Here is a 24,513-nt window from a genome sequence, read left to right as displayed (position 1 = left end):
CATAGCATAGCAATCAGTTCTCAGCCTCTTAGATGGGAGAGACGGGAGCCCTGCCTAAAACTGGTGGATTGAATCACATCCACAGTGGACTCCGAGAAGCCACCAACAGCCCATCATAATCCTAGACCCACCGCCCCTGAGGTCAGCCATACCCAGCAGGTGAGCCACCCTGCGCGACCTGCAGGCCCAATCCCTTCTTCCCTCCCCCACCCGTCCCTGGTCACTGACCATCAAAAGGCATGTACTCTATGAAGCGCACATCCAGGGGGAGGCCCTCGGTCAAGGCTGCAAAGTCCAGGAGTTCATCCTCATTAAGGCCTCGCATCACCACACAGTTCACCTGGCCAGGAAACAAGGGGACCAAGAGGGCTGTGCCCCCTGCATTCTTTTGTGGAGATGACCCTTGGGGGCCTGGCACTCACTGAGGCCTTCCACTCAGGGACCCATTCCTTGCTTCTCCCACTCCAGTTCTCTAGATTAGGTGATTCCAAGGGGTCACTGATTTTCTCGTTTCTCTCGAGGGTGGGCAGGGCTGGACCAGTAGGGAGAGAAGAGGTGGGAGGGTGCACGTATTTCAGCCATGCTGGCCAGAGCTGAGGGCTCTCAAGTGGGCCAGGGGGCGTTGAGGGGAAGGCCAAGGCAGTGTGGAGGGAAGTCGGGAATCTACCGTGGGGGCACAATCTCACCTTCACAGGGTTGTAGCCCAGCTCGATGGCCTTGTGGATGCCCTCCATGACCTTGTGGAAGCCTGGGAGGGAGAAACAAGGATCCAGGAACTTATGTCCTCTCTCCTCTTCCCCCACACCCCCATGGAAAAGCACCAGAGCCCATCTAGTCTGGAGATTGGCAAACGTTTTCTGAAACAGGCCAGAGTAATACCATAGGCTTTGCAAGCCAAGAGGCAACATTGAGGATCCAAGTAAGTATATTTCACAAAGTGTTGATTAAATTCAAAATGTAGTAATAACTGAGTACAACGTTTTGTAAAACAGATCTACAAATGGGATACAATAATGCAATTCTTTTTGTAGGGACAGTATTTTGCTCAAATGGGGTTCATAGTTAATGTTCCCTATCATTAACTGATTTTGAATGTTATCTGTAAAATGCATTCTTGGCTCAAAGGCTACATGAAAATAGGCAGGGGGCTAGATGTGGCCTGTGGGCCGTGCATGCTGACCCTGGATCTAGCTGAACCCTCTTGTAGTCTACAGGAGGAAACTGACCCAGAGAGAGGCAATGCCCTGCCCAAAGCCCCATGGCTCCATCTTTCAGAATGCAGGTTTTCTACTCCCATTTCAGTGTTTTCTCCTCAACAGTCCATCAATTATTCACTCAACACATACTCTCTGAGCACCTACTACGCACAGGTGCTGTTCCAGGGCTGGTAAGCGATTATTTGTCTCAATAATCATTAACCACAGTCAATGTGACCCCAGGCTGACTTCACTGCCCAGTTCTCTCATGCATTAAATCACTTGATCACCTACTGCATCCTGGTCCCCTACAGCACCCCCAGCCTGCACAGCCTGGTGGTCACCTATGAGACAGGGTGCCTAGAGATGGCCTCCATGGTTTCCTTGCAGCCTATTCAGACTGCTCAGTGAGAGGGTAAAGGGAAAAAACGTATAGTTTTGAAAAAAATAATGCTGCTAGAATAACCTAGAACTATAAGTTTTCTTTTCTCTAAAACACTCCCCTCCAAAGGCAGATGGTGGACAAAAGAATATGAATGGGAGGGAAGATCCAATGTCTCCAATCCATGTGCCAGGAAATGAGAGACAAAAAGGGAGAACGTGTATGCGGGCAGTACAGCCCACAGATCCACCTCCCGCTTTCCCACCACAGAGCCCTTGCAGGTTCTGTACTCCTGCTCCCCCTCAGAGTATGTGCCATTGATTCAAACCCTCCTGTTCCTCAAGGCCAGCATACATGCATCCTCCTTGAAGCCCTCCTAGTTCTCTCCTGCTAGGAATTCTTTCTTCCTCCCTGTAACACTTTAATTAATATCACAAGACCAGCAAAGGCTGTCCCGTGGAATGACATCTTTTCGCCCTTAGCAGCCTGTAAGGCCAGGGCAACGTCTCATGTGTCTTCTGTCCCCTCCACGGCACCTCGAGCAGCCCTCCATAGAGGAAGGAGACACCATGAGTGCTTCCTCAGCACATGGAGGGTATTAAAGCAAGGCATCACACCCCGTTTGTAAAAAGGAAGGAAAGAAGGTGGTGGGGAAGCTGTTTCCAAGGAAGAGGAAGGAGATCTGGGTCTCCCTGCCATCCCTCTCATCCTCCAGAGTCCTCAGTCATGTACCCCCCTCCCTCATATCAAAGGGTATCCAAACCTGAAGAGCCTTTGCCCCACCATGAGGTCCATGCCAAGGGGAAGCCAGGCACTGGTCTACTGTGACCCAGAGCTCGAGGCTGGCTCCACCTCTCTACCTCGGGCCTCCTGAGGCAGCTGAGTGGAAGGTGTGGGTGTGCTTGCAGTAGGGGGTGCATAGGAGGGGCTTATATCCAGGTGGGCACAGGGACAACCATGGGGGACTGCTGGGGGAACCCCACCCGGCAGCACATACCCAGATCCTGGCATCCTAGGGCAGCGACTTCCACCCTGGGCTGTCCCATGTTTCTTCAGAGCTCGTCGTACAATGACCAACTCGGCCCAGTTTGCCACAGACTGTCTTGGTTTTAAAACTTCAAGTCCTTCATTCTAAAACCCCCTCAAGTCCTGGGCAAACTGGGGCTGGGGCGGTGGGGAGGTTGATCACCCTAAGTCATTAGCGTCTGACCCCCAAAGTCCCTGACATACATTTGGCAAGGATGAGGGGTGAGAAATAAGTGCTTTGACTTACCGATAGCCCAGACAACAAGAAGTGACCAGGCCCCTCGCTCAGCAATGGCCCTCCCTCCCCAGCTATGTGCGGGCCCTGGGAGGGACACCCGCCTCATCCACATCCACTCACCTTTCCTGCGGACGATGAACTCAAACTTGGCAGGCACCAGGGTGTCCAGGCTGATGTTGATGGCACTAAGACCAGCCTTCTGAAGCTGGGGCAGCAGCCGGGTCAGGTTGATGCCATTGGTGGTAACACCGATGGTCCTCAGCCCTTCCAGCCGCTGCAGCTGGGCTATAAGGACAGCAAGAAAGGGGTCAGACTGCTTGCTTGTTTTTGGTGAGGCTGGGAGAAGGGCTGGAAGGCAAAACTCTTTGTCCAGACAAGATGGATGGAAAAGAGGCTCTCTGTAGACCTATATTAACCAGACCTAACTTAAAAAGAAAGCTAAGAATCAAAACTGGCAAAAATAATGAAAAGATTAAGCATTGAGTGCCCTGTGCTAGGTGATCTGCGGAGGGCTTTGCATACATTAGCTCACTGAGGCCTCACAATAACAATTATCTCATTTAGTAGATAAGAGGTCCTCTGAAAGATTATGAAAATTGCTTAATGCCACACAGTAAGAAGAGTTGGCATTTAAATCCATGTGTACTTGACTCAGGACTCTGCTCTTAATAACCAAGTAGTACACAGGTCTTGATACTCTGTATAATGGAAACATAAAAGTGTTTGAATTAAGTGCTATTTGATAGCTCCATTCTACCAAATATCCCTAGAAATAATGGAGGGATTTTAAAAATCCATAATAGCATTGGAAGGTAAGAAAGAATACTGCAGATAGCCCCGAAAGGTAAAGAAGTACAGAAAGAGAGAAAGCAGATGGGACCGATCAGATGGATAGAGACCACAACTCAAAGTGCACCCAGGAGAAGGTTCTGTAAAAACAGGGAGACAGTAATGTGCAGGCAGCTTAGTAGTCACATGTACAGGAGCAGGGGGGTCCTACTGCATGTCAGGGAGGTTGTCTAATAGGGGAGTTATATTTGAAGGAGCTGGACAGGTTGGCCTCATCCTTCCCTGTCGGCAGGGGAAGGCAGCAGAAGCATTTGCCTCAAGGATAGAGCACCAGTGCAGACACTCAAGCCGGCCACGGGGCTGTATTAGTTCCTTCTCACGCTGCTAATAAATACCTGAGACGGGGTAATTTATAAAGAAAAGAGGTTTAATTGACTCACAGTTCAGCATGGTTGGGGAGGCCTCAGGAAACTTACAATCATGGCAGAAGAGGAAGCAAACATGTCCTTCACATGGCAGCAGCAAGAAATGTTGAGCAAAACAGTAAAAGCCCCTTATAAAAACCATCAGATCTCGAGAAAACCCATTATCATGAGAATGGCATGAGGGCAACCACCCCCATTATTAAATTCACCTCCTACTGGGTCCCTCCCATGACACGTGGGGATTATGGGAACTACAATTCAAGTAGAGATTTGAGTGGGGACACAGCCAAACCATTTCGGGGGCAAGGCCTGAGTCCCGGTGACACTCAGCAGCACCTCACACTCCTCCACAACCTCAGAGCAACTCACAGAAACAAACATTACCAGGCAGGCCAACAGAGACCTCGGGCACTAAGATGAGTACACTGCCAAGAATCAAACATTTAAGGAGGAAGCATGAAAGAAAGACAACCAGTTCCCCAAATAGAAGAATGAGAGGAGGAGGAGAAGGAACAGTGATAACAGAAGACAATTCTTTTAAAAAGCAGAGGGAATATCCTCATTGGGATAAATATTCAATCCTGACAATAAACCAAGAAAAAAACCCTAATTAGGGCTCTTGAAAATTCAAGAATATACAGTTACAAAAAGAAAAAACTTGAGAAGCAGAATGGACACAGGAATGAATGAACAAGCTGGAAAATTCAGCAAAGGCATTCTTAAAAAGAGCTGGAGACAAAAGACCAAAGAATGAGAAGAATGAATCTGAAGAAACATACCTGCTCACATTCAAATCCAGTAAGATCTAGAGAAAAGATAAGCCATCAAAATGTACACAGCAGTTATCTTTGATCAGTAGGATCATAGGTGATTTTTGTATTTATTTATAGGTAAAATTTCTTTCTGTAATGAACAAGTTTTCTTTTATAATGTAGGTGACACACAAACACCCCTCCCCCTGGATTTTAACTGACCTCTGCTACATGGACAGTGCCACTGACTACACCCTTCCGGCCACCAGACCAGTTGTTTCCAAGAAGCTATGTAAACGTATGTCTCTATGAAGACCCAGCTCAGCTCTGCATGAGAGAGGAAACCAACAGTAAAGTGCTCAAGTGAAGCCAAATATTAGAAAAGGCAGAATATTACAAAATTCATCATCAGTTTAAGGCAGGGGTGCATGGGAATGCACACATTCATGGTGTAAGAATAAAATCATATAATCTTTCTGGAGAGAAGTTGTACATGAACTTTTAAAGCCTTTGACCTGAAATTCCACTAAGAATTTAAGGAAGTAATTGTGGATGTGAATAACATTTACCTACAAGGATGTTCATTACAGAGTAATGCATAATTAAGGGAAGTGGGAAATAATCTAGAGAGCCAACCATAGCAAACTGGTTAAATTATGTTTTCTCAGGATGGAATATTATGCAACCCAAAATGACTCTGTAAAATCATACATTAGGGTGTAGGGAAATGCACACACTATATTACATAGAAAGAACAGTAACACGAGATGCAGTAAACACAAAAAATAGTAAATACGAGATGCAGAGTAAAATGGCAGGTGGGTCATCAAACCAAAATGTCAACAGTGGTTACAAACAGGCTGTAATGACATTCTTTCTGCTTTTCTAAAATAAACATAAATTACTTTTGTAAAAAAAAAATAAAGTTTACAAATAAAAGCTATTTGAAAAAGGAAAGAGCTTCACTCCGGCTCTGCCAATTAGGAAAATTAGCAGTGGTTGTTCACTTCTACCAAATCAACCCTGGAGAAACAGAGAACCTAGGAATCTAAGAACTTAACAATCTAAGTCCTTAAGAAGGCTAGGTGTTCTGAAATGGTATGAGTTAGGGGATGAAGATGAGCAAAGAATGTGAGTAGATAAAGGAAAGCTGTATTCTTTCCCTTGCCCACTGAGACCTCAGCATCATCACTGATTATCCCCTTACTGAAGAAATCAGGAGCAACTGCCCAAAGAACTAGATTAAAAGTCAACTGGAAGCCGGGCACAGTGGCTCATGCCTGTAATCCCAGCACTTTGGGAGGCCAAAGCAGGTGGATCACTTGAGGTCAGGAGTTTGAAACCAGCCTGCCCAATGTAGTAAAACCCTGTTTCTACCAAAAATACAAAAATTAGCCAGATGTGGTGGTGGCACATGCCTGTAATCCTAGCTGCTTGGGAAGCCAAAGCCGGAGAATCACTTAGAACCCGGGACGTGAAGGTGGCAGTGAGCTGAGATCGTGTCATTGCACTCCAGCCTGGGTGACAGAGTGAGACTTTGTCTCAAAAAAAAAAAAAAAAAAAAAAAAAAACTTGATAAGCTGATTTTAAAATTTACATGGCCAACCCTTATGTATGTAAAACACTGTTGAAAAAGAATAAAAAGAACTTGCCCTATCAGATAATTGACTGATGCAGCTACAGTGATTAAGACAGTTGGTATTGGCAGAGACTAACGAATGGACCAACAGAACAAAATAGAACCTGAAACAGATCAATACTTACAGAATGGCAGATTTGTGGAGGAAGTAAGGATTGTTCAATATAAAGAACTAGAAAAAAAATGGCTATCCATATGGAAAAAAATTACATTGAATTCCCTAAAATCATCTACAGATAGTTTAAGGACCTATATGCAAAATTTAAAATTTTTAGTGGAGAACAAAGGTAGGTGATCTGATCTGGGGTTAGGTGTTTCATTAACAAGATATGAAAACACTAGCCATAAAAGAAAAAAAAACAATCATTACACACAGTGTAACTTGTTTTTTTCAGATTGGGAAGAGATATTCGCAACATATATAAAGAACCTGTACCAAATAAATATGAAAGGACAAAGAACCAAATAGAAAAATGGGAAAAGACATGACCAGGAATTACACAATAAAAGAGATTTCATATATATGTATAGCTAATTAACATATAAAGAGATGCCAACTTCATTCTTAAACATGAAAATACAAATTAAGACCACAATGAAGTACAATTTTACACTTGTTCGACTGGTAAATATCAAGAATAATACTGAGTGTCGGGAGGTCATTTGGCAGGATCTCTTACACAGTGCTAGTCAAAGTGTATTTGGCACAACCACATTATTAAGTAATGCCACATTGTTTTCCAGAGTTGAACATTCACCCGTTTTATGATCCAGCAATTCCACCACTAGAGAAATTGTACACCAAGATATGTTAACGAAAACAAGAATGTTCAAAGCGGCACACTCCACAACAAAAAAGCTGGAACCAATTCAAATGCTCACTAAAAGGAGAAAATAGGGTACATTCACATAATGTAACAGTAGACCACAGAGGAAAAAAGAACTACAACTCTGTATAACATTGTGCGTTTTACTTGAGTCAAAAACAATAAGCCCGAAAGACTACACACAGCATGACACTCAAAGTTCAAAACACTGTATCTACTTTTTAAAAAGCAAGGGAATAGGCCAGGTGTGGTGGCTCATGCCTGTAATCCCAGCACTTTGGGAGGCCAGGGCAGGAGGATCACTTGAGCTCAGGAGTGCAAAACCAGCCTGGCTAACATGGCAAAACACTGTCGCTACAAAAAATACAAAAATTAGCTGGGTGTGGTGGTGTGCACCTGTAGTCCCAACTACTCTAGAGGCTGAGGTGGGAGGATCGCTTGAACCCAGGATGTTGAGCTGCAGTGAGCTGTCGTGCACTCCAGGCTGGGCAACAGAGCTAGAACCAGTCTCCAAAAAACAAAAAGAAAAGAAAAAGGGGTGACGGGGCAGCAAGGAAATGATAAATAGAAAACTGAGGAATTCTTACCTTAGGAGGCAGTGGGTGGGGGCAGGGTACAGGATAGGGAAGGCCCCATAGGTAATTAAAAGTTATTGCCAAAATAATTGGTGGTATAGTGGGTTTCCTTAGGAACCCCTAACATTAGTAAAATATATAAATTAACATGAATAAAGTAAAGCAAGTTATACAGGAATCAATAATGACAATATCTCATGAACCAAGGATGATTTAACCTAATTCTATGCAACTGGAGCCCATCAAAAATAAAACAAAATGCTTTACCCCTTTTCACAATCTGTCAGTGGCTCTCCATTACATTAAGCCTCTTGTAGGCTTTAAGCTGTGAGATCAAGCTATACTCTATAAGAAAGGCAGGAAGGAATGGAGGGAGTGAGGAAGGGAAAGGAGGAAGGGAAGGGAGGAAAGGAAGGGAGGAAGGGAAGGGAGGAAGGGAAGGGAGGAAAGGAAGGGAGGAAGGGAAGGGAGGAAGGGAAGGGAGGAAGGGAAGGGAGGAAGGGAAGGAAAGAAAAAGGAAAGGAAGAAGCTGCAGCAATGAGTGATTTTTTTTCAACTTTTTTGTATATTCAGGGGTACATGTGCAGGTTTGTTATATGGGTTAACTTGTGTCATGGGGGTTTGTTGCACAGATTACTTCATCATCCAGGTACTAAGCCTAGTACTCAATAGTTATTTTTTATGATCCTCTCCGTTTTCCCACCCTCCACTCTCAAGTAGGTCCCAGTGTCTGCTGTTCCCCAATGAGTGATTCTTAAGCTAAGTCCAGCTCATCTGGCAGTGGCCAGTCGTTCGGGAAGTTAGGATGGAAAACAAGGGCCCTGCAAACTCCTCCAACACTCTCACAGTACTTGTGCACTTAGTTCCTTCTTCCTGACTTTGGAAGACCCTAACTTTCACTGTATAGCACGGCAGCTGCTGGCCACATGAGGCTACTTAAATGAATGAAAGTCCGTAAAATACAAATTCAGTTTCTTGGTTACATTAGTCACACGTCAGGCACTCAAGAGCTATGAGTGGCTACCATATCTGACAACACCAATGCAGAACATTCCTTCATCTTGGGAAGCTCTACGGCAAGCTTGTCCAACCTGTGCCCTACAGGCTACAGGTAGCCTAGGATGGCTTTGTGGCCCAACACAAATTTGTAAACTTTCTTAAAACATTAGATTTTTTGGTGAATTTTTAGCGCATCAGCTATCGTTAACGTTCGTGTATTTTGTGTGTGGTCTCAGACAATTCTTCCGACGTGGCCCAGAGAAGCCAAAAGATAGGACACCCATGCTCTATGGGACAATGCTATTCATGGCAAAACCCGCCGTAACTTTTGCACCAAGATAGTGCTTTAAACCCATCCCAGCTGAAAAGAAGGGGCATGGGACTTTGTCTACACACGAAGCAGGGTGGAGAAGTGCCGGAGAGGCAAGGGTTGGCAGAGGGAGCCAGAGAGCTGAGGGGCCCAAACCCTTCCCATGGGGTGTTCTGCAGCACCTCTCAAAGTCTGACAGAGCTTCAGACAGAGAAGTGAGGTGAACGGGGCCTCAGGCTCGGCAGAAACTGAAACCTGCAATCCTTTTGCTCTGCCTCCAGGTGGCGGCCCCTCAAAACCCTCACCTGAGAGGGTGGGCACAGGTGTTCGTGAACATCCTGGCCCTGACTTCTGTTCCCTCTCTTCCTCTGTCCCTCCCTCCTCTGCCAGCACCCATCTGCCCTGCCCTTCAAGGCTGCTTTGCTCTGAAACAGCTCCTCTGGGGAAGATCAGAGGCTAGCCCCTGAGAGATGTCAGAGTGCTCGCAGACACAGCGCCACAGGAAGTCAGAGGGTGCAGCCGCCATTCTTTTTGAAGCATTGGGGGAGGGGCGGGGGAGGTGTTTCACCCACCCCCTGGGAGGCAGAAGGTAAATCCTCAGAAGCAGGTCACTGCAGGCGGGGCCTTGTCCTAAGCAGTATCTACGTGGTGATCATCCCTTGCCCATCCCATTCCATCAGCCAGGACCAATAACCACAGAATATCACAGCAGAAAACATTCTTACAGTGGCTCAGCCACAGCTGAGGAAACTGAAGCCCTGGGTGGGGAAGGAACCTGCACAAGTTCACCCAGCCAGAGTGTGGCAGAATGGGGACAGAGCTACCAACTTCCCCGGCTCCCGCTCTTCCCACTGTGCATGCTGGAGTTTCCGGGGAGAGCCTCCAGTCCTCATACCTGTGCTCAGCCATCCTGTACCTCCCTGACCAGTGAGTGATCTTCACCCCCTCTGCTCTCTCACAGGTCCTAGCACAAGGCGGCCCATGCCCACAGATGCCAGGCAGAGTAAGTGGCCTGGATGAGGGGGTACGGCCTGGCAAGCAGCTGGGTTCAGCAGGTTCAGCCCTTTCCTGGTAGCCAGCCTGCCTTTTAGCCCTGAAGAGCTGTCTGGAACAAGGGGTCAGCTTGCCTGGGCCAGCTCAGCCAGCACAGGATGACAGAGGATCCCAGGCCAAGTGACCAGTCAGGGCTGAAGGGAGCTGGCCATGGGGCAGGAGGGAGAAGAGGGCTGTCAGGGGGATCTGGGCCCCTCCTCGGGACTCTCACAGCACCTAGGCTCCCCTTATACAGCAGCTGCTTCCTCCAGTGGACCATGGGTGGAAGTGCCGGTGCTCATTCACCTTGATGTGCCCAGCACAGTATGAGGCACATAAGAGGGTACTCCAGCGAACAATTACTGAGCCAGAGAGCTGAGGGGTGGGAGGTCCTGTCCAAAGCAGCTGGAGCGGGCAGCAATCAAGAACATGGAACCTCATACCCCGGACTTCACCACCTATAATTACATGAGCAAAGGTCTCTTTCCTGATCTTGGGGTTTAGAAAGAGTTCATGGCAAGAGGCCCTTTAGAGCTACCTTTACAGAGCCCTTCCCACAGGCTGGGCATTTCATTCTCATTTCCTCCTCAGGTCAACCCTATAAGGTAGGTACTATCACTGCCTCAAGGCTTACAACAGATTTTTTAAAAGTTGCCCAAGGTACGCTGCTTGTAAGATGCACGGTGGAGACTCAAATAGGAGTATGCCATACTGCAGAGACTGTACTCTGACCCAGTCTCCATTCATTCAATGAATCTCAGGGAGCATCAACCATGTGTCAGGCACGGTACTGGATGCCAAAAACAAAACCTGCTCTAGCAACCCGAGAGTTTTCACGCCAGTGAATGGAGGAGACAGACAATTAAAGAAACCAAACACACAACCCAATCACACAGTGCCAGGATGAGATAAATGCTATGAAGCAAAACAAAGTAGGGTAAGTGGGTAGGACAGGGGTTGCCACATTTTTTCTGCAGAAGTCCAGATAGTAAATATTTTCTACTTGGCTGGCCAGCTTTGCAACACAGTCTTTGTCATCACCAAGCAACTCTGCCAAAGCAGCCACGGGCAATATGTAAATGAATGGGCATGGCTATATTCCAATAAAACTTCATTAACAGATATTGAACATATAGGATTTTATAATTTTCACGTGGTGGAAAATGTTATTTTGATTTTTTCCCCCCATTATTTAGGAATATAAAAACCATGGCAGGATGCAGTGGCTCACGCCTGTAATCTCAGCACTTTGGGAGGCTGAAGGGGGTGGATCACTTGAGGTCAGGTTCGAGACCAGTTTAGCCAACAAGGTGAAACCCCATCTCTGCTAAAAACACAAAAATTAGCCAGGCATAGCGGTGTATGCCTGTAATCCCAGCTATTCAGAGGCTGAGGAAGGAGAGTCACTTAAACCTGGGAGGTGGAGGTTGCAGTGAGCCAAGATAGTGCCACTGCACTCCAGCCTGGGCGACAGAGTGAGACTATCTCAAACACAAACAACAAACAAACAAACACTCAGTTTGCAAGTTAGACAAAAACACATGTCGGCCCAGATTTGGCTGCTATAACTTGCCAATTTCTGGGAAAGAGCAGCTGGTGTGAGTACATGAGGATGCACTTTAGACAGGATGGTCGAGGAAGGCCTTGCTGAGATGACATGTGAACAGAGACCTGAATGAGGTCGAGGAGAGCGCCCTGAGCTCCCAGCAAAGGGAACAGCACGTGTCAAGGCCTGGCCACATGAATGGGAAGCAGGGGGAAGGTGGAGAAGCCCGCAAGGCTTATGGAGGTCAGCAAGAGCCAGGTCACGTGGGCCTCTTGGCGAGGACCTTGGTCTCAATGTGACAACAAGCTACTGAGGTCTGGCATTTGCGAGCTTCATGACTTTGGGCAAGTTATTCAACCTAAGCCTCATTTTCTCATCAAAAATGGAAAGAATAATAGCACCTGTCTCAGCATGTGTTGAGGGACCAAGTGAGTGTCATGTGCTAAATGAATGTCAGCTGCCAATGTTAACAATGATATCAGTGTCCAGCCGGATGAGGCGGCACTGGGAGGAGTGGCGATGACTTTCGTCCAACTCACCCACAATGTCTACCACGTCTGGCCGGATGAGCGGCTCTCCGCCTGTGAGCCGGATCTTGTCAATGCCTTCCTTCACAAAGAGCCGGGCAAGGGTCAGGATCTCCTCTGTGGTCAGCAGGTTGGCCTTGGGGGTCAGCGGGACCCCCTCCTCGGGCATGCAGTACTGACCTGAAGGAAGGATGAATGGGGATGTGGAGGGAGGAAACAGGCATGGCCATAGCCCTGTGATGCCTCCACTCCCCAACTCTCCATCAGGCCAGTCTTCTCAAACACATCTGGACATGAGCAGAGACCTCACTAAACCTGAGGTGAAAAAACCCTAGACCAGCATCTCCCCAGGCCTGACCTTTCTCATTTCTAAAACATTAACACCCTTCCCTATGCCCAACACACACAATCTGGCCATAACATCCCTCAGTGGGAGGCCGAGGGCATGGGTTAGAGATGAAGTAGGCTGAGGGCAGAGCCTGGCCTCACTTCCTGGGCTGAGTGCACCTGGGCAGGCGGAAGGGAGGAAGAGGGGAAGGGGAGAAGGGTGGAAGGCAGACGGGGGAAAGAGGGTAGAAGGCAGAAAGAGGAAGGGGGGAAAGAGGGTAGAAGGGGAAGGGGGAAGTGGGGAGGAAGGGAAGAGTGGGGGGATGGGGAAAGGGGGAGGGGGGACGGAGAAAAGGGGGACGGAGAAAAGGGGGACGGAGAAAAGGGGGACGGAGAAAAGGGGGACGGAGAAAAGGGGGACGGAGAAAAGGGGGACGGAGAAAAGGGGGATGGAGAAAAGGGGGACGGAGAAAAGGGGGACAGAAGGAAAAGAGAAGGAAGATCAACTTTGGAAGTCCCTCCAGCAGTGGCTACGGGTCCAGAGCAATCTTTGCAAGGATTATGAAATGAGGCCTCTTTGTTATCAGCCTGGTCCTGGATGATTTGTCACGGGACTGGGGCACCTCCAAAGTCAGCAGTGCTGGCATGGGCATGGCTGTCTACTTCACATGTTTATATAATGTCCACCACCCCACCCCTGGTCATGTCCTGGACTTCGGGAACTACAGGGAAACAGAAGGAAGGACCCCTGAAGACTGAGAGGTCCAAGACCCAATCTTAATTCTAAATCCAACTGCATTTCTGTTTTCAAATCTAATCCCAAGTAGGACACAGCTTCTACAATCATACAACTCAGCCTTGACCCCTATCTTACCCCTGAAGCCCACCTGGCCTGGTAAGCAAGGGGTAGCGGGTGAGGAAGTTAGAAAGCAGAACTGGAGGATTCAGGAGGATTTCCAGGCACAGGGAGATTTCAGAGGCTGCTTGGGCAGAGGGACACCAGCCCAGAGGGGGCCCAGGAAGGTGACTCACATCTGAGGTTGCACTTCTCCGTGAGGGAGATCCGCAGGTAGCTGTGCTGCCGGCCAAAGCTGTCTGTGAGGAAGGCGGAGAAGGGGGCCGCATGCTCCCGCAGGAACTGCCTCCGCCTGGACAGCTCCTGCAAAGACAGGGCAGGGAGGAAGCATGGGCCCTTGCTACCGGGCTGGGGAGAGGCGCAAGGAGAACCACCTGCCCCCTCCCTTATTCTGACATCTGTGCGGAGCTTCTAACCCTTCCACATGTTTGGGCTCTGCCATGTCGGGGGAGCTAGGATTGTCCCTCTCATTGAAAAATGAGCTTGAGGAGAAAGACCCACCCCTTAAGTGTTCAGCTCGGGGGTGGGGGGGGGGGCGGGTGGTGATCTCTGCTGGGAGGATTTCTGGCTGGGCAGCAATGTGGAAGCAAGGGTGTGGGGGAATCTATTAGCCCTTATTCTTCACTCTAGCCAGTGCCAAAAAAAAAAAAAAAAAAAAAAAAGGGATTGTGCACCCATGATCTCCAGCATTCGCGCATAAATGGGAAGACACTGCTGAAGGCCACAAGCAAGGCCCAAACCCGTCCTGCAGAGAGAAAGGAGCGAGCCAGCTTCACCCTTTCCCATGTACAAGTCTGAACTAGTTTGATCCATCTCCCCTTGATGTATCAGTTCTTGGAGAGTACCACCTGGGTCCTGATAGATGCTGATGAGATAATTGCTCCAAGGAAGTAACATTTACCAAGCATCTTAAAGTTTCCAAAGAACATTCTGTTTCATTCCCACACCCACTCCACACGGGATTATTATAACTAAGGCTTGGATGGGGTCCAAGAACACCCCCGGCAGAAGCGGGATTCAAATCCAGGTCTTCGGATTCCAGGTTCTAAATTCCTCCCTTCTATCACACAGAGAGAGTCTAAGAAGATAGGGAGGATGACACCTAGGGTGGGTAGAAGTCACTTCTCTAGAATATTTGAGACAAAAAAAATCACAACCCTGGAAGTCATGCATGAGATCTACAGACAAGGTTCTGGAATGGGGACAAGAAACCCTGGTTTCTGCAGCAGGTATGACCTGGCACACTGTGAAAGTCCCTTAACTTCTCCAGGCCTGCTTTCCCAGTTGTAAAATAAGAATACAGCCATAGGCTAAGGTTGTCTTGCTAGGAGTAAAGATGGGGGCCGGGTGGTAGTGGTGGTATTGGAAGATGGTAGGTGAACACCTAAAATTATGATGGAGAGTAGAAGGCCTCCGGCCCTCCAGAGGTCCAGCACAACTATGCCTACATTAGGAGGAAGAAGTATTTGCTTCAGTAAGTTCCTCGGCTCCAGCTGCACATTAGAACCATCTGGAGAACTTTAAAAAAAGATTCCAGTGGAGACTGACTAAATATGGATCTCTGAAGCTGTTATGTTTTCAACCTCTCCAGGTAATTCTCATCGGCAGCCCTTGACTGGGTCAAGAGCCACTGAATGGTTCAAAGATAAGAGACATGAGAGTGTGTGTGAGGCTGCTCTTGATTTTCTGGGCCCATAAAACATTCCTCACTCTACCCATCCCAGGAGAATTTCCCAACTCCTCTGAGAAGCCCTGCTCACCATCCTGTGGGGAGTAAGCAGCAGTCACTTCTCTAACTGCAGTCTGCTATACTCACAACAGTCACTTCCTCCCTCCCTGCGGTGTGACGGAGAAAACTCAAACTCGTCCCATTGCCTTTCCACAGACAGCCTCAGGGGTGGGGCGGGGGCCCTCCATAATCAAGAATTCCATCAGCCACCAGAGTCCAGATGAGATACCTGGGAATCTGGATGTACTGCCGTGCTGTGCCTTCTTTTTCCCCAACAGCTATTTGCAATTCAGTCATGTTAGTCACCCCAGATTCTGCCTCTTCACTTGCCAAGATACCCCACTGAACCCAGTCTTAACATGTTGGGGGGATGCGGTGGCTGGATGGGGGAGGAGTCAAAATACATCAAATAATTGGGAGGTGAGAGGACCAAGGAGCGTGATTCAGCAGAAATTCGAGCGCAAGCAGTGTGATGGAGCAATCAAGTATGGAATTAGGGGCTGGGTGTGGTGGTTCACGCTTGTAATCCCAGCACTTTGGGAGGCCGAGGAGGGCAGATCACTTGAGGTCAGGAGTGCGAGACGAGCCTGGGCAACATGGTGAAACCCCATCTCTACTGAAAAATACAAAAGTTAGCTGGGTGTGGTGGCGGGAGTCTATAATCCCAGCTACTCGGGAGGCTGAGGCAAGAGAATCGCTTGAACCCAGAAGGCAGATGTGGCAGTAAGCCAAGATTGTACCACTGAACTCCACCCTGGGCAACAGAGTGAGACTCTCTTGAAAAAAGAATGGAATTTAGTGCTTTTGTTCTGGCAATGGGAGAGGCTGGTCAGATTGCACTTTTAAGAACTTTTGTGACCCTATGTGTACCAACCATTCTGAATCGAGCCTCCTAAACACACACACTCTCACCTTGCCAGCAATGCAAACTCATTACTTAGATATTAACGAGCCTCATTCCTGCATCTTCTCTCCTCTAACACTGCATGCCCTACTTTCATTCTTCTACTTTTTTCCCTGTCCCTTAAATCTCCTGGAGGAAAAAAATATCACCACCAGTCAAAGGAGCCCAAGATTCAGAGGGAATTACAGGAGAGTAGACAGTAACTCTGCTTGCTCAGGAGGGCTGGGACATGTCAGAAGTAGTAGGAAGCCCTAAACGAATCATATTCCCAGGGTCCCAGCCTGGCCCGGCCTGTTTCCTCTCTGTGAGAAGTCATCCTGCCTGATTCAGTATCCCCAGTGTCTAGCACAGGATGTTGGTACATTTTGAATCACATGAACAAATAGTCCTGTCCCTAAACAGAAAGGTCGTATATGCAAAACCCAGTTACATGGGGGTAATCATTTCCCAGCTGGTCTCTACTGTCAAAATGGTTTAACCTGGTACAGTGGTTTGAAACCCTGGCAGCACATCAAAATCACTCAAGGAGCTTCAAGGACTGATGACAGAGCCCCGTCCCAAAGATTCTAGCTTAACCTAGCGCCTCAGCTGTGCAGCCAGGGCTGAGAACCATCAGCCTAGTGACGCCAAGCGCTAGGTGCTATTTGAATCCAGGGCGAGTTGTTGTGGTTCTGAGCACAGGATTTGGAGTAGGTGAGCCTATATTACAAGCCTGGTCTAGCTGTTGAGCAAGTCACCTAAATTCTCCAAACCTTAGTTTCCTCATCTATGCCGTGGAAATAATAATCCAACCTAACTCAACTGGAGGAGTTCCTGGCACAGAAGTTTCCAATCAGTGATCCGTGGAGGAACACCGTTGTGTGCTGTGATCAGTTTTTCTAGTTTGTCAGCTTCCCTTCCCTTCCAAGATCCTGGCCTTCCAACCCTACTAACAGCAGATGGCCAAACCTGCTGCCACACCACCCACGTGGGGTCTGAGCATCCCCAGGACCACCAATACTGGTGTGCTAATAAGCAGGCACCAGGCAGCCTGCCAGACACTACTGGTCATCTCATGTCTACCCAATGCAGATTGGGGTGGGGTGAAGGGGGTGGGGAAGGGTGGGACAAAGGCGTTAAAGCGGGACCCTGCCCTCAAGGTGCCTTCCTCTACTAGTCACTAATCTTGGGCATCTATTTGACTGCTAAAGGCTAGCCCTCACATAGCTCCAAAGTCTAAACAGAGCAGCAGGGTTATTCAGGAGAAAAAAAGCACATTCTGAATCTAAGTATCAGTGGCACTGATTTACCCTGCTATTGGGATGATGTATACTAAGGGCCTCTTAAAATTAATCTCTTTTAAATGAGAGGACCCAGCAAAGAGCCTAGCCTAGCCTGATTCTCCTTCCCCCTCCCCTCATTCCCACCCTAAGTGTGACATCTTTACACCTATGGCTTCTGACAAGGACAGTCACATTTCGCTGAAACATGGATTTTGAGGAGCTGGGCAGATTGGAAGTCAAGATGACCCCCTGAAAAGCCCTCTTTCCCTCCTCCCCCTCATTCTCCCTCACCAGGTCCTGCTGTACTCCTCCTACCTTCACCCACACCCACTTCCTTGCAGCCTAACCCCTAGCCAGCATTTGTTTTTTCTGGCCCCCTGAACAGCTGGGTGCCTTTGCCTTGCCTAGACTCACTCTCCCTGCTTCCCCCACCACAGGCAGCAGGCTTCATTGTTGCCCAACAAAGCCCTTATGGAGCCTCAGAGGGAGAAAGAGGGGTACAGCACTCCCAGGCGGGGCTGAACCCTGCAAAGATTGTCTGGGCCACCTCAGACACAGGCTGACAGGTCGCTGTGTCTCCTCCACCCACCTCCCCATTGACCCACACACTACCCCTTTCCATATATAGCAGCTACTCGACCTGTTGTTGAACTCAGCTCACGGCCACCTTTCCATACAGCCAGCTCCCACTTACACCTCACTTCTCTCCCTCACATCCTCACCCTGCCACACAAACAATGTCCAGTGGCTTTCCATCCTAGCTCTCCAAGCACCTCCCATCCCAAACCAGACTACCAGAGCCCTGTGTGGGCGTGTTGGGAGAGACAGACCCTGCAAGAAGGGGTTCAAGGTGTCCCCAATCCAACTGGCAAGCTTTAGAGATGAGCAGAACAGATCCGCTTCCAGACTCGCTTCCCCTTAGAGTCTCTTCAAGACAGATTTCTGTGCCCTCCCCTATCTTACGATGGGCTGGCCCAGCCCTCTTATTTTATAAACATGAAGCAAAGGGAAGTGACAGCCCCAGGAGCCAGGTGAAATTGGAGGCGAAACTGGCAGGCAGGTGAAAACATGGGACTCCCTGTCCAGTGTGGTCTACTATGCCACGGGACTCGAAGTTTCAAGCAGCTACAATGATTGGCTGAATCCACTGCCTGCACAACCCTGTGCTAAGCGCTTGTGGGGATAGAAAGGCAGAGGTGCACCCAGCCCTCGGGAACTCCCAGTCTGCTGAAGATAACCCTAAGAGATGTCCAGGATTTAATGTGAGTTGACAGAATAGTTATCCAACAAGTCCAGATGGGAGGGGACTCACAGGACACAGCATGTGCCAGTGGCAGCATGGATAATAGTAATTACCACCAACATTTACATAACACAGCACTTACACGGGCTAAGCTTTGTTCTAAGTATATACGTTAACATATGTTAACTCTTTTAATCCCTGTGACATTCTATGAAGTAGACACTTTTATTCTCACTTTGCAGATGAGAAAACAGACACCGAGGGGTAAGGGGACTTGGTGAATCCCCTAATAAGGGATGGGGCTGCCCCAGAGTCTATGTTCTCCTTTCTGCCACATTACCCCTCCCTTCACAGTGTAAAGGGATGGACAGGAGCAGGTTCTCTCCCTGGCCTCCACACAGGGAGGACAGAAAAGCATTAGAGTTCCTTGCCCTCTACAGCTCTGCGACTAGAGGAAAGTTAACTTCGATTAGCCCCCTCACCTGAACATACAAACTCTCCTCACCTTACATGGCTTAGTGAGGACTAACAGCTTCCACATGTGAGCCACTCAACACAGGTTCTCTCATGAAACACCAGTACAAAATAAACTGGGGGTTGGGGGAGTGGAGAAGAAACGTCCCCTTTTCTTGAATTCTTTAAAGATCTCTCAGCCATCTTGGCTTTACTATCTCTTCAACGATGTTCAAGAGTTCGAGGATACTAAAAAGTCTTCACTTCCCAACCATGGGCCTGCTTATCTGAGGATCCCAGAGGGGCTTAGGTTTGGGGAAAGCAAATGTGGCGGAAGTCATTGAGCAATATGGGGGAGGAGGGAGCAGTGATCTTATGAATCCCAGGACAGGAAGCCTAGTTCTGGGATATGGGAAAAAACGACTAGCTAGGTACCGAAAAGAGGTTTCACTAAATGAAAAAGAGGTGCTTTTCCCCTCAAATTATTCCCTAACCACCTGAGCAGAAGAACAACCAAAACCTAAAACTTTTCATGACTTGAAACACTCTGAGGGGTGCTGTCAAGGTCAGAGGGATCTTCCCGAAACCCTAAAGTCAGAGATACTAATTTCTAACCTGTAAGAGGCCAGTCCTGCTCTGTTCTGGCTGAACCCTCCCAAGGTTAATAAAAATGAGACAAGGAGAGTCAGCAAAGGATGAGTTACAGAGCCCTGGGACTACAGTAACAACTCACGGTTGGTGACACCGAGGTGACATGTTTAGTCAGTCACACTATGAAGCAGGTGTCACAGGGACACCTGATCTCTGAGCTCTGGGGCTAGGGAGGGAAAATGTTTAAGAAAGAGGGTGGGTGCAAGGCAAGGCTGAAGGGTACCAGTAAGATATCTCACTGGACCCAAAGTCCCAGTCCTCTGCTTACCCCAATTTCTGGCCAAGCTCAGAGCCGGCAGGGGTGGCGTGGCTCGGGGGCAGGGAGGTTCTGAAGCGGGACTCCCAGGAGCCTCTCCCGCTGGGCTAGCGGGTGAGACCGGGAGGTGCATCTGGAGAACATCCTTCCACTGAGGAGTGCCAAGGGGTCCCTCCTAGAAGCGGCAAGCAGATAGGCCGGGAGCTACTGGGGGAAAAGGGCAGTGTGCCCGGTCCACTCCCGCCCCGGGAAGCTGTGGACACGGGCGGGGTGGGCTCACCTCCGAGGCAGCTCGCGCGGACTCCCCGAGGCGGGGCTGTGTCACTGGAGCCCCTGAGCTGCAGCTCCGGGCGCTGGACCTCAGGAGCCGCCGCAGCATCCGGGACAGCGGCTGCGCCGCCATGAAGCCTGATCCCAGCAGAGCCGCAGCCCACAGCCGGCTTCGGGAGCACACTGGCCGGGCACTCGCCCCCGGGGTCATCCCAGCAGGGGCGGGGAGGGGCGGGAGGAGGACGGGACGGCGCAGCCAATAAGCTAGGACGCCGTCCCGCGTGGCCTTGTGGGAGCTGTAGTACACTCCCTGTGCCCACTTTCCTGGGCCTTGGTAGAGCTCTAGGGCAGAAGGGTAAACTCAGGTGGGGAACAGGGTTCTTTTCCTTCCAGTTTTTCTGGCTGCTCTACTCTCAGATTTAGGTCGTGGTGTGACAGTAGGCAGGACAGGACAAGGGCCAAATGAATGAGGCACTGCCTTGGGTGCGAAATTTAAGAGGGTGCCAGCAAAACTCCGATTATAATTTTTTAATATTTCAAAAAATAGTAATAGATTTTCAGAAGTCCGTGAAATATCAACGTTCTAAATAAAAAGATCGATCCTACACTTGCATGACTCACCTCACTCAGTGCACCATAGTGCAGATTGTGGTTGTAAAACAGGTCTTTTAAGATATACTTCTCCAGGTGTGCCCCAAAAGGATATTAACAATCTTGCCTTCTCCATGAAAAAAAAAAAAAGTATATGAGAAGAAGTCACAGAATCAGTGGACAACATTTTTGAAATGCTTCTTATACACCAAGCACCATGCTAAATGTTACTTAAAACAATCCTGGTATGAATAGAATGTCCATTTTGCAATTGAGGACATTGAGGCTCAGGGAGACCAGGTAATTTTCTCGAAGTCACACAGCTGATGGTGGGTTTCAAACCCAGGGCAATCTGCTTTCTACAGTCATTCAGTCAAGATTCAATGTGTGTTGGGAATGGTGGGGCGTGCCTCTTCCTGTCTGTAAAAAGTAGAGTGCTGTAGTCCTTTAAGATTTTGGATAACACACACAATGATGAGCTTATGTACTAAGAATAATTATGCTCAAACCAGCCTGTTGTATCCAAAACCCTATCCCTGTAGAATTGCAAGAATAAAACACCGGCTGGAACATACGGCTGCCAAGTGTATGCTTAGGAAGTGGGGATATAGTTCCTGATCTTGAAGAATTGACCGAATAGTGGGAGAGGAAAGAATAACCGAATATAACTGACTTTTACAAATGCAGTGAGACTGTCAGAAAAGCTGAGATGATTTTAGACTTAGATTCAATATGAGTTTCTCACAATGATACTCAAAATTCAGAAAATACATTGTGGGGGATGAAAGTGTATCTGGGATATGTTTGAAATGGATACGACAAGTATGCCAGAGGTCTGTTTACAAGGGGCCTGAAGACCAACTGAGGACTGTTCAAGCTCTGTCCACTGCTAAGTTTAGATACGTCTGGATTTATCAGGGAAACTGAGCATGGGGACAAGAAGGATAAAAAAATTTTTGGGGGTGGATATGAGGCTTGAAGAGCCTTCTAGAGAGGACTCAACCTCAGGGAAGAAGCCACCTGACATATGAACTTGATCCAAGAATGTCACTAGCTCCATGAAGCGTCTCTAGATTCTACCCTCTTCAAATTGTATGTGATGATCTCTTCACCTGGGCTTTACTGTTATCTTTTGTAGAACTTGGGTCCTCAAGGCAAGACCTAAGGCTTACTCAGTTATGTTTGAAGGCCGAAATCCTCTCCATATTATCACACATCTACTTGGACTCCTCTAGTGCTGGGAAACTTTCTGGCTTCCTGATGTTGCCTGCTCCACTTAAATGTCTCCCCACCTACTATTAAAGTTCTTACTTGTATTCAGCAAAAAAAGTGCCCCTTTCTGTCAACATATAGTGATTAAGTGTCATCAGGGCCAAATCCTCTGCTAATGGCTGGGAATAAGGAAATACTTCCAAGGGCTCACAGCCTGCAGTAGGGCTCTGATGTGGCAAATCCATGGATTGATTTGGAGGGTTCTGTAGACTCCTGAACTTGAATGCATAATACTGTATACTTTTTTTTTCCCCTGGGGAGAGGTGGCTTTTTGTCACATGCTCAAAGAGGCTTATGGAACATACTATCCTAGAAATCTCTCTTTTGTGTTGCCCTCCTATTGGCCCTAGTTTTAGCCCTCTGGGCATATACATCCTCTCTTTAAGACTTTAACCCAAGTACTCTCTTAATGATAAACAGCAGCAGTGATTGCCAACTCTTATACACAATGTCTTGTGAGCCACTGCACCATCTTCTCTAATACAATTTGGTTTGCCTAGGTCCTGGTGGCAGACTGTATTTGCAAGACAGCTGCAACAATATTTCCTGTCTCATATGTTCTAGAGCTGTGTTGTCCAATAGAAACTTCTGCAATAATGGAGATATTCCATGTCCTCACATAGCTGTTGAACACATGAAATGTGGCTAATGTGACTGAGAATTGGATTTTTAATTTTATTAAATTGTCGTTAATTGAAGTGTAAACAGCCATGTGTGGCTACTGGCTACTGTATTATTCAGCACTATGATAGAACTTTGCTTTCTCCAGAAGGGATGGAATCAACTTTCCTCCCTTTGCATCTGGGTCAGTTTGTAACTTGTTTGTAACAGTGTAAAAGTGATACTGCATGGCTTTTGAGACTAGGTTAGAAAAATATGATACAATTCCCACCTTACAATTTATCTATAGTGATCTGGTCTCCAGCTGACTGGAAGATGTTTCTCCTTATTCCCCACCCATTCTCTCTGCATTTGACTTTCAGCTCCCAACTCCCCCCAACAAAAAAAGATCCAGGATATGATTTCCAGCCGTATGTCCATTGTCTCTTCTAATAGGAGCCTCAAGTGTCCAGTCATCTGAATATTCATTCAGACCTATCCCCTATTCTATAACTGTGGACTCTCCTTTCAATTTTAAGCATTTTAATGAAGCAATAAAGTTTCAAAAAATATTGTATCAACTATTCCTATCATTTCTCTTTTGAGGACCTTGTTGAGGATAGTCTTTATTTGTCCCTCCAGATCCTTCTCCACCCTGCTCTGAGGACCAGGAGGTTGACTTCTACCAACTGCATTGATGGCATCACCCAGCTGCACTGATGTCTGGTTTCCAGGTGGATCTTGCCAATAGGGAGCATGGCGGGAGATCAGAGAGCAGGAGGAGAGAAAAGCTGGAATATCTATTCTTCCCGATCCCTCCCTGTTTTGCTCTGGCTACAGCTGTAGTTGGTGTCATCTGGCCCCTCTGCCATGATTCCACCTCCCACTTAGTCCAGTAACACTATTTCTAACACTTGTTTCTTCACTTCAGACTGGGGTGAGATTGGCTTTCTTCTGCTGATTGTCCTTGGATGCCTCAACATTCCTGTTGACCCACCCCCCTACCTTAACCTTGCCCACACCTCCAAAATAGTCCCTGTATTAAAATATCCCTTCAAATATTTTAGCTGAGTATGCCATTTCTCGCTGGTTCCCTGACTGATACAGGATTCGTGGACTCCTCCCTTCCATAGTACCCTTTGTTAATAGTAGCAATTACAACAGTGATATCGTTTATTTATATGCCTTCTGCACTATAAACCCTCTGAGAGCTGGTGCCAAATCTAAATTATCTGTAATCGTAGCACCTAGCATGGTATTTAATGCACAATAGGCTCACAATAGGTACATTAAATGGCAGAGTCCATATCCTTGATTTGCCTGTAAGATGGCTGTTATGCTTTGGATATGGTTTGTTTGTCCTCACCAAATCTCATGTTGAAATTTGACCCCCAGTGTGGCAGTGGTGGGAGGTGTGGGTCATGGGGGTGGATCCCTCGTGAATGGATTGGTGCTGTTCTCTTGCTAGTGAGTAAGTTCTGAGGGGAATGGATTAGTTCCCATGAAAGTGCGTTGTCATAAAGCCAGGACACTTGTCCAGTTTGGCCCTTTTGTGCTGATGCTAGCTTCCCCTTTGACCTTCTCCACCATATCCTGACATAGCACAAAAGTCTCATCAGAGGCTGAGCAGATGCAATGTCATGCTTCTTGTAATGAGATAAATAAACCTCTTATTAATTGCCCGGCCTCAGGTATTCCTTCTATAGAAGTACAAAACAGACTAAGACAGCTGTATCAGTCAGCCTGGGCTAGATTGTACTGTTATAACAAGTAACTCCAATATCTCAAAGGCTGAAAATAACAAGTGTTTATTCTCTCATTTGGGCTACATGCCCA

General features: G+C 47.7%; 1 protein-coding gene across 5 annotated transcripts in view; it reads right to left on the bottom strand.

Annotated features, from left to right (window-relative positions):
* Positions 1–20,414, bottom strand: part of LOC105489671 (molybdenum cofactor synthesis 1) — a 30,812-nt gene extending 10,398 nt beyond the window's left edge. For 3 of the 5 annotated variants that reach the window (XM_024795328.2, XM_024795329.2, XM_071097095.1), the window contains exons 1-6: positions 20,225–20,414; positions 13,623–13,749; positions 12,276–12,443; positions 2,963–3,127; positions 687–748; positions 229–340 (exon numbers count right to left, since the gene is read on the bottom strand). In XM_024795328.2, coding sequence (XP_024651096.2) covers positions 229–340; positions 687–748; positions 2,963–3,127; positions 12,276–12,443; positions 13,623–13,749; positions 20,225–20,347 — 757 coding nt within the window. In that variant the 5' untranslated portion in view covers positions 20,348–20,414. Of the gene's footprint in view, positions 1–228; positions 341–686; positions 749–2,962; positions 3,128–12,275; positions 12,444–13,622; positions 13,750–15,404; positions 15,420–20,224 lie in introns of those variants that run through there. The other 2 variants (XM_071097097.1, XM_071097096.1) reach the window with 2 other exon arrangements.
* Between the last annotated feature and the right edge of the window lie 4,099 nt (positions 20,415–24,513).

The sequence above is a fragment of the Macaca nemestrina genome, chromosome 5 (genome assembly GCF_043159975.1).
Source record: "Macaca nemestrina isolate mMacNem1 chromosome 5, mMacNem.hap1, whole genome shotgun sequence".
Lineage (NCBI taxonomy): Eukaryota > Metazoa > Chordata > Mammalia > Primates > Cercopithecidae > Macaca > Macaca nemestrina.
The sequence above is the reverse complement of the archived record's forward strand: the minus strand, read 5'-3'. Positions and strand labels throughout refer to the sequence as shown.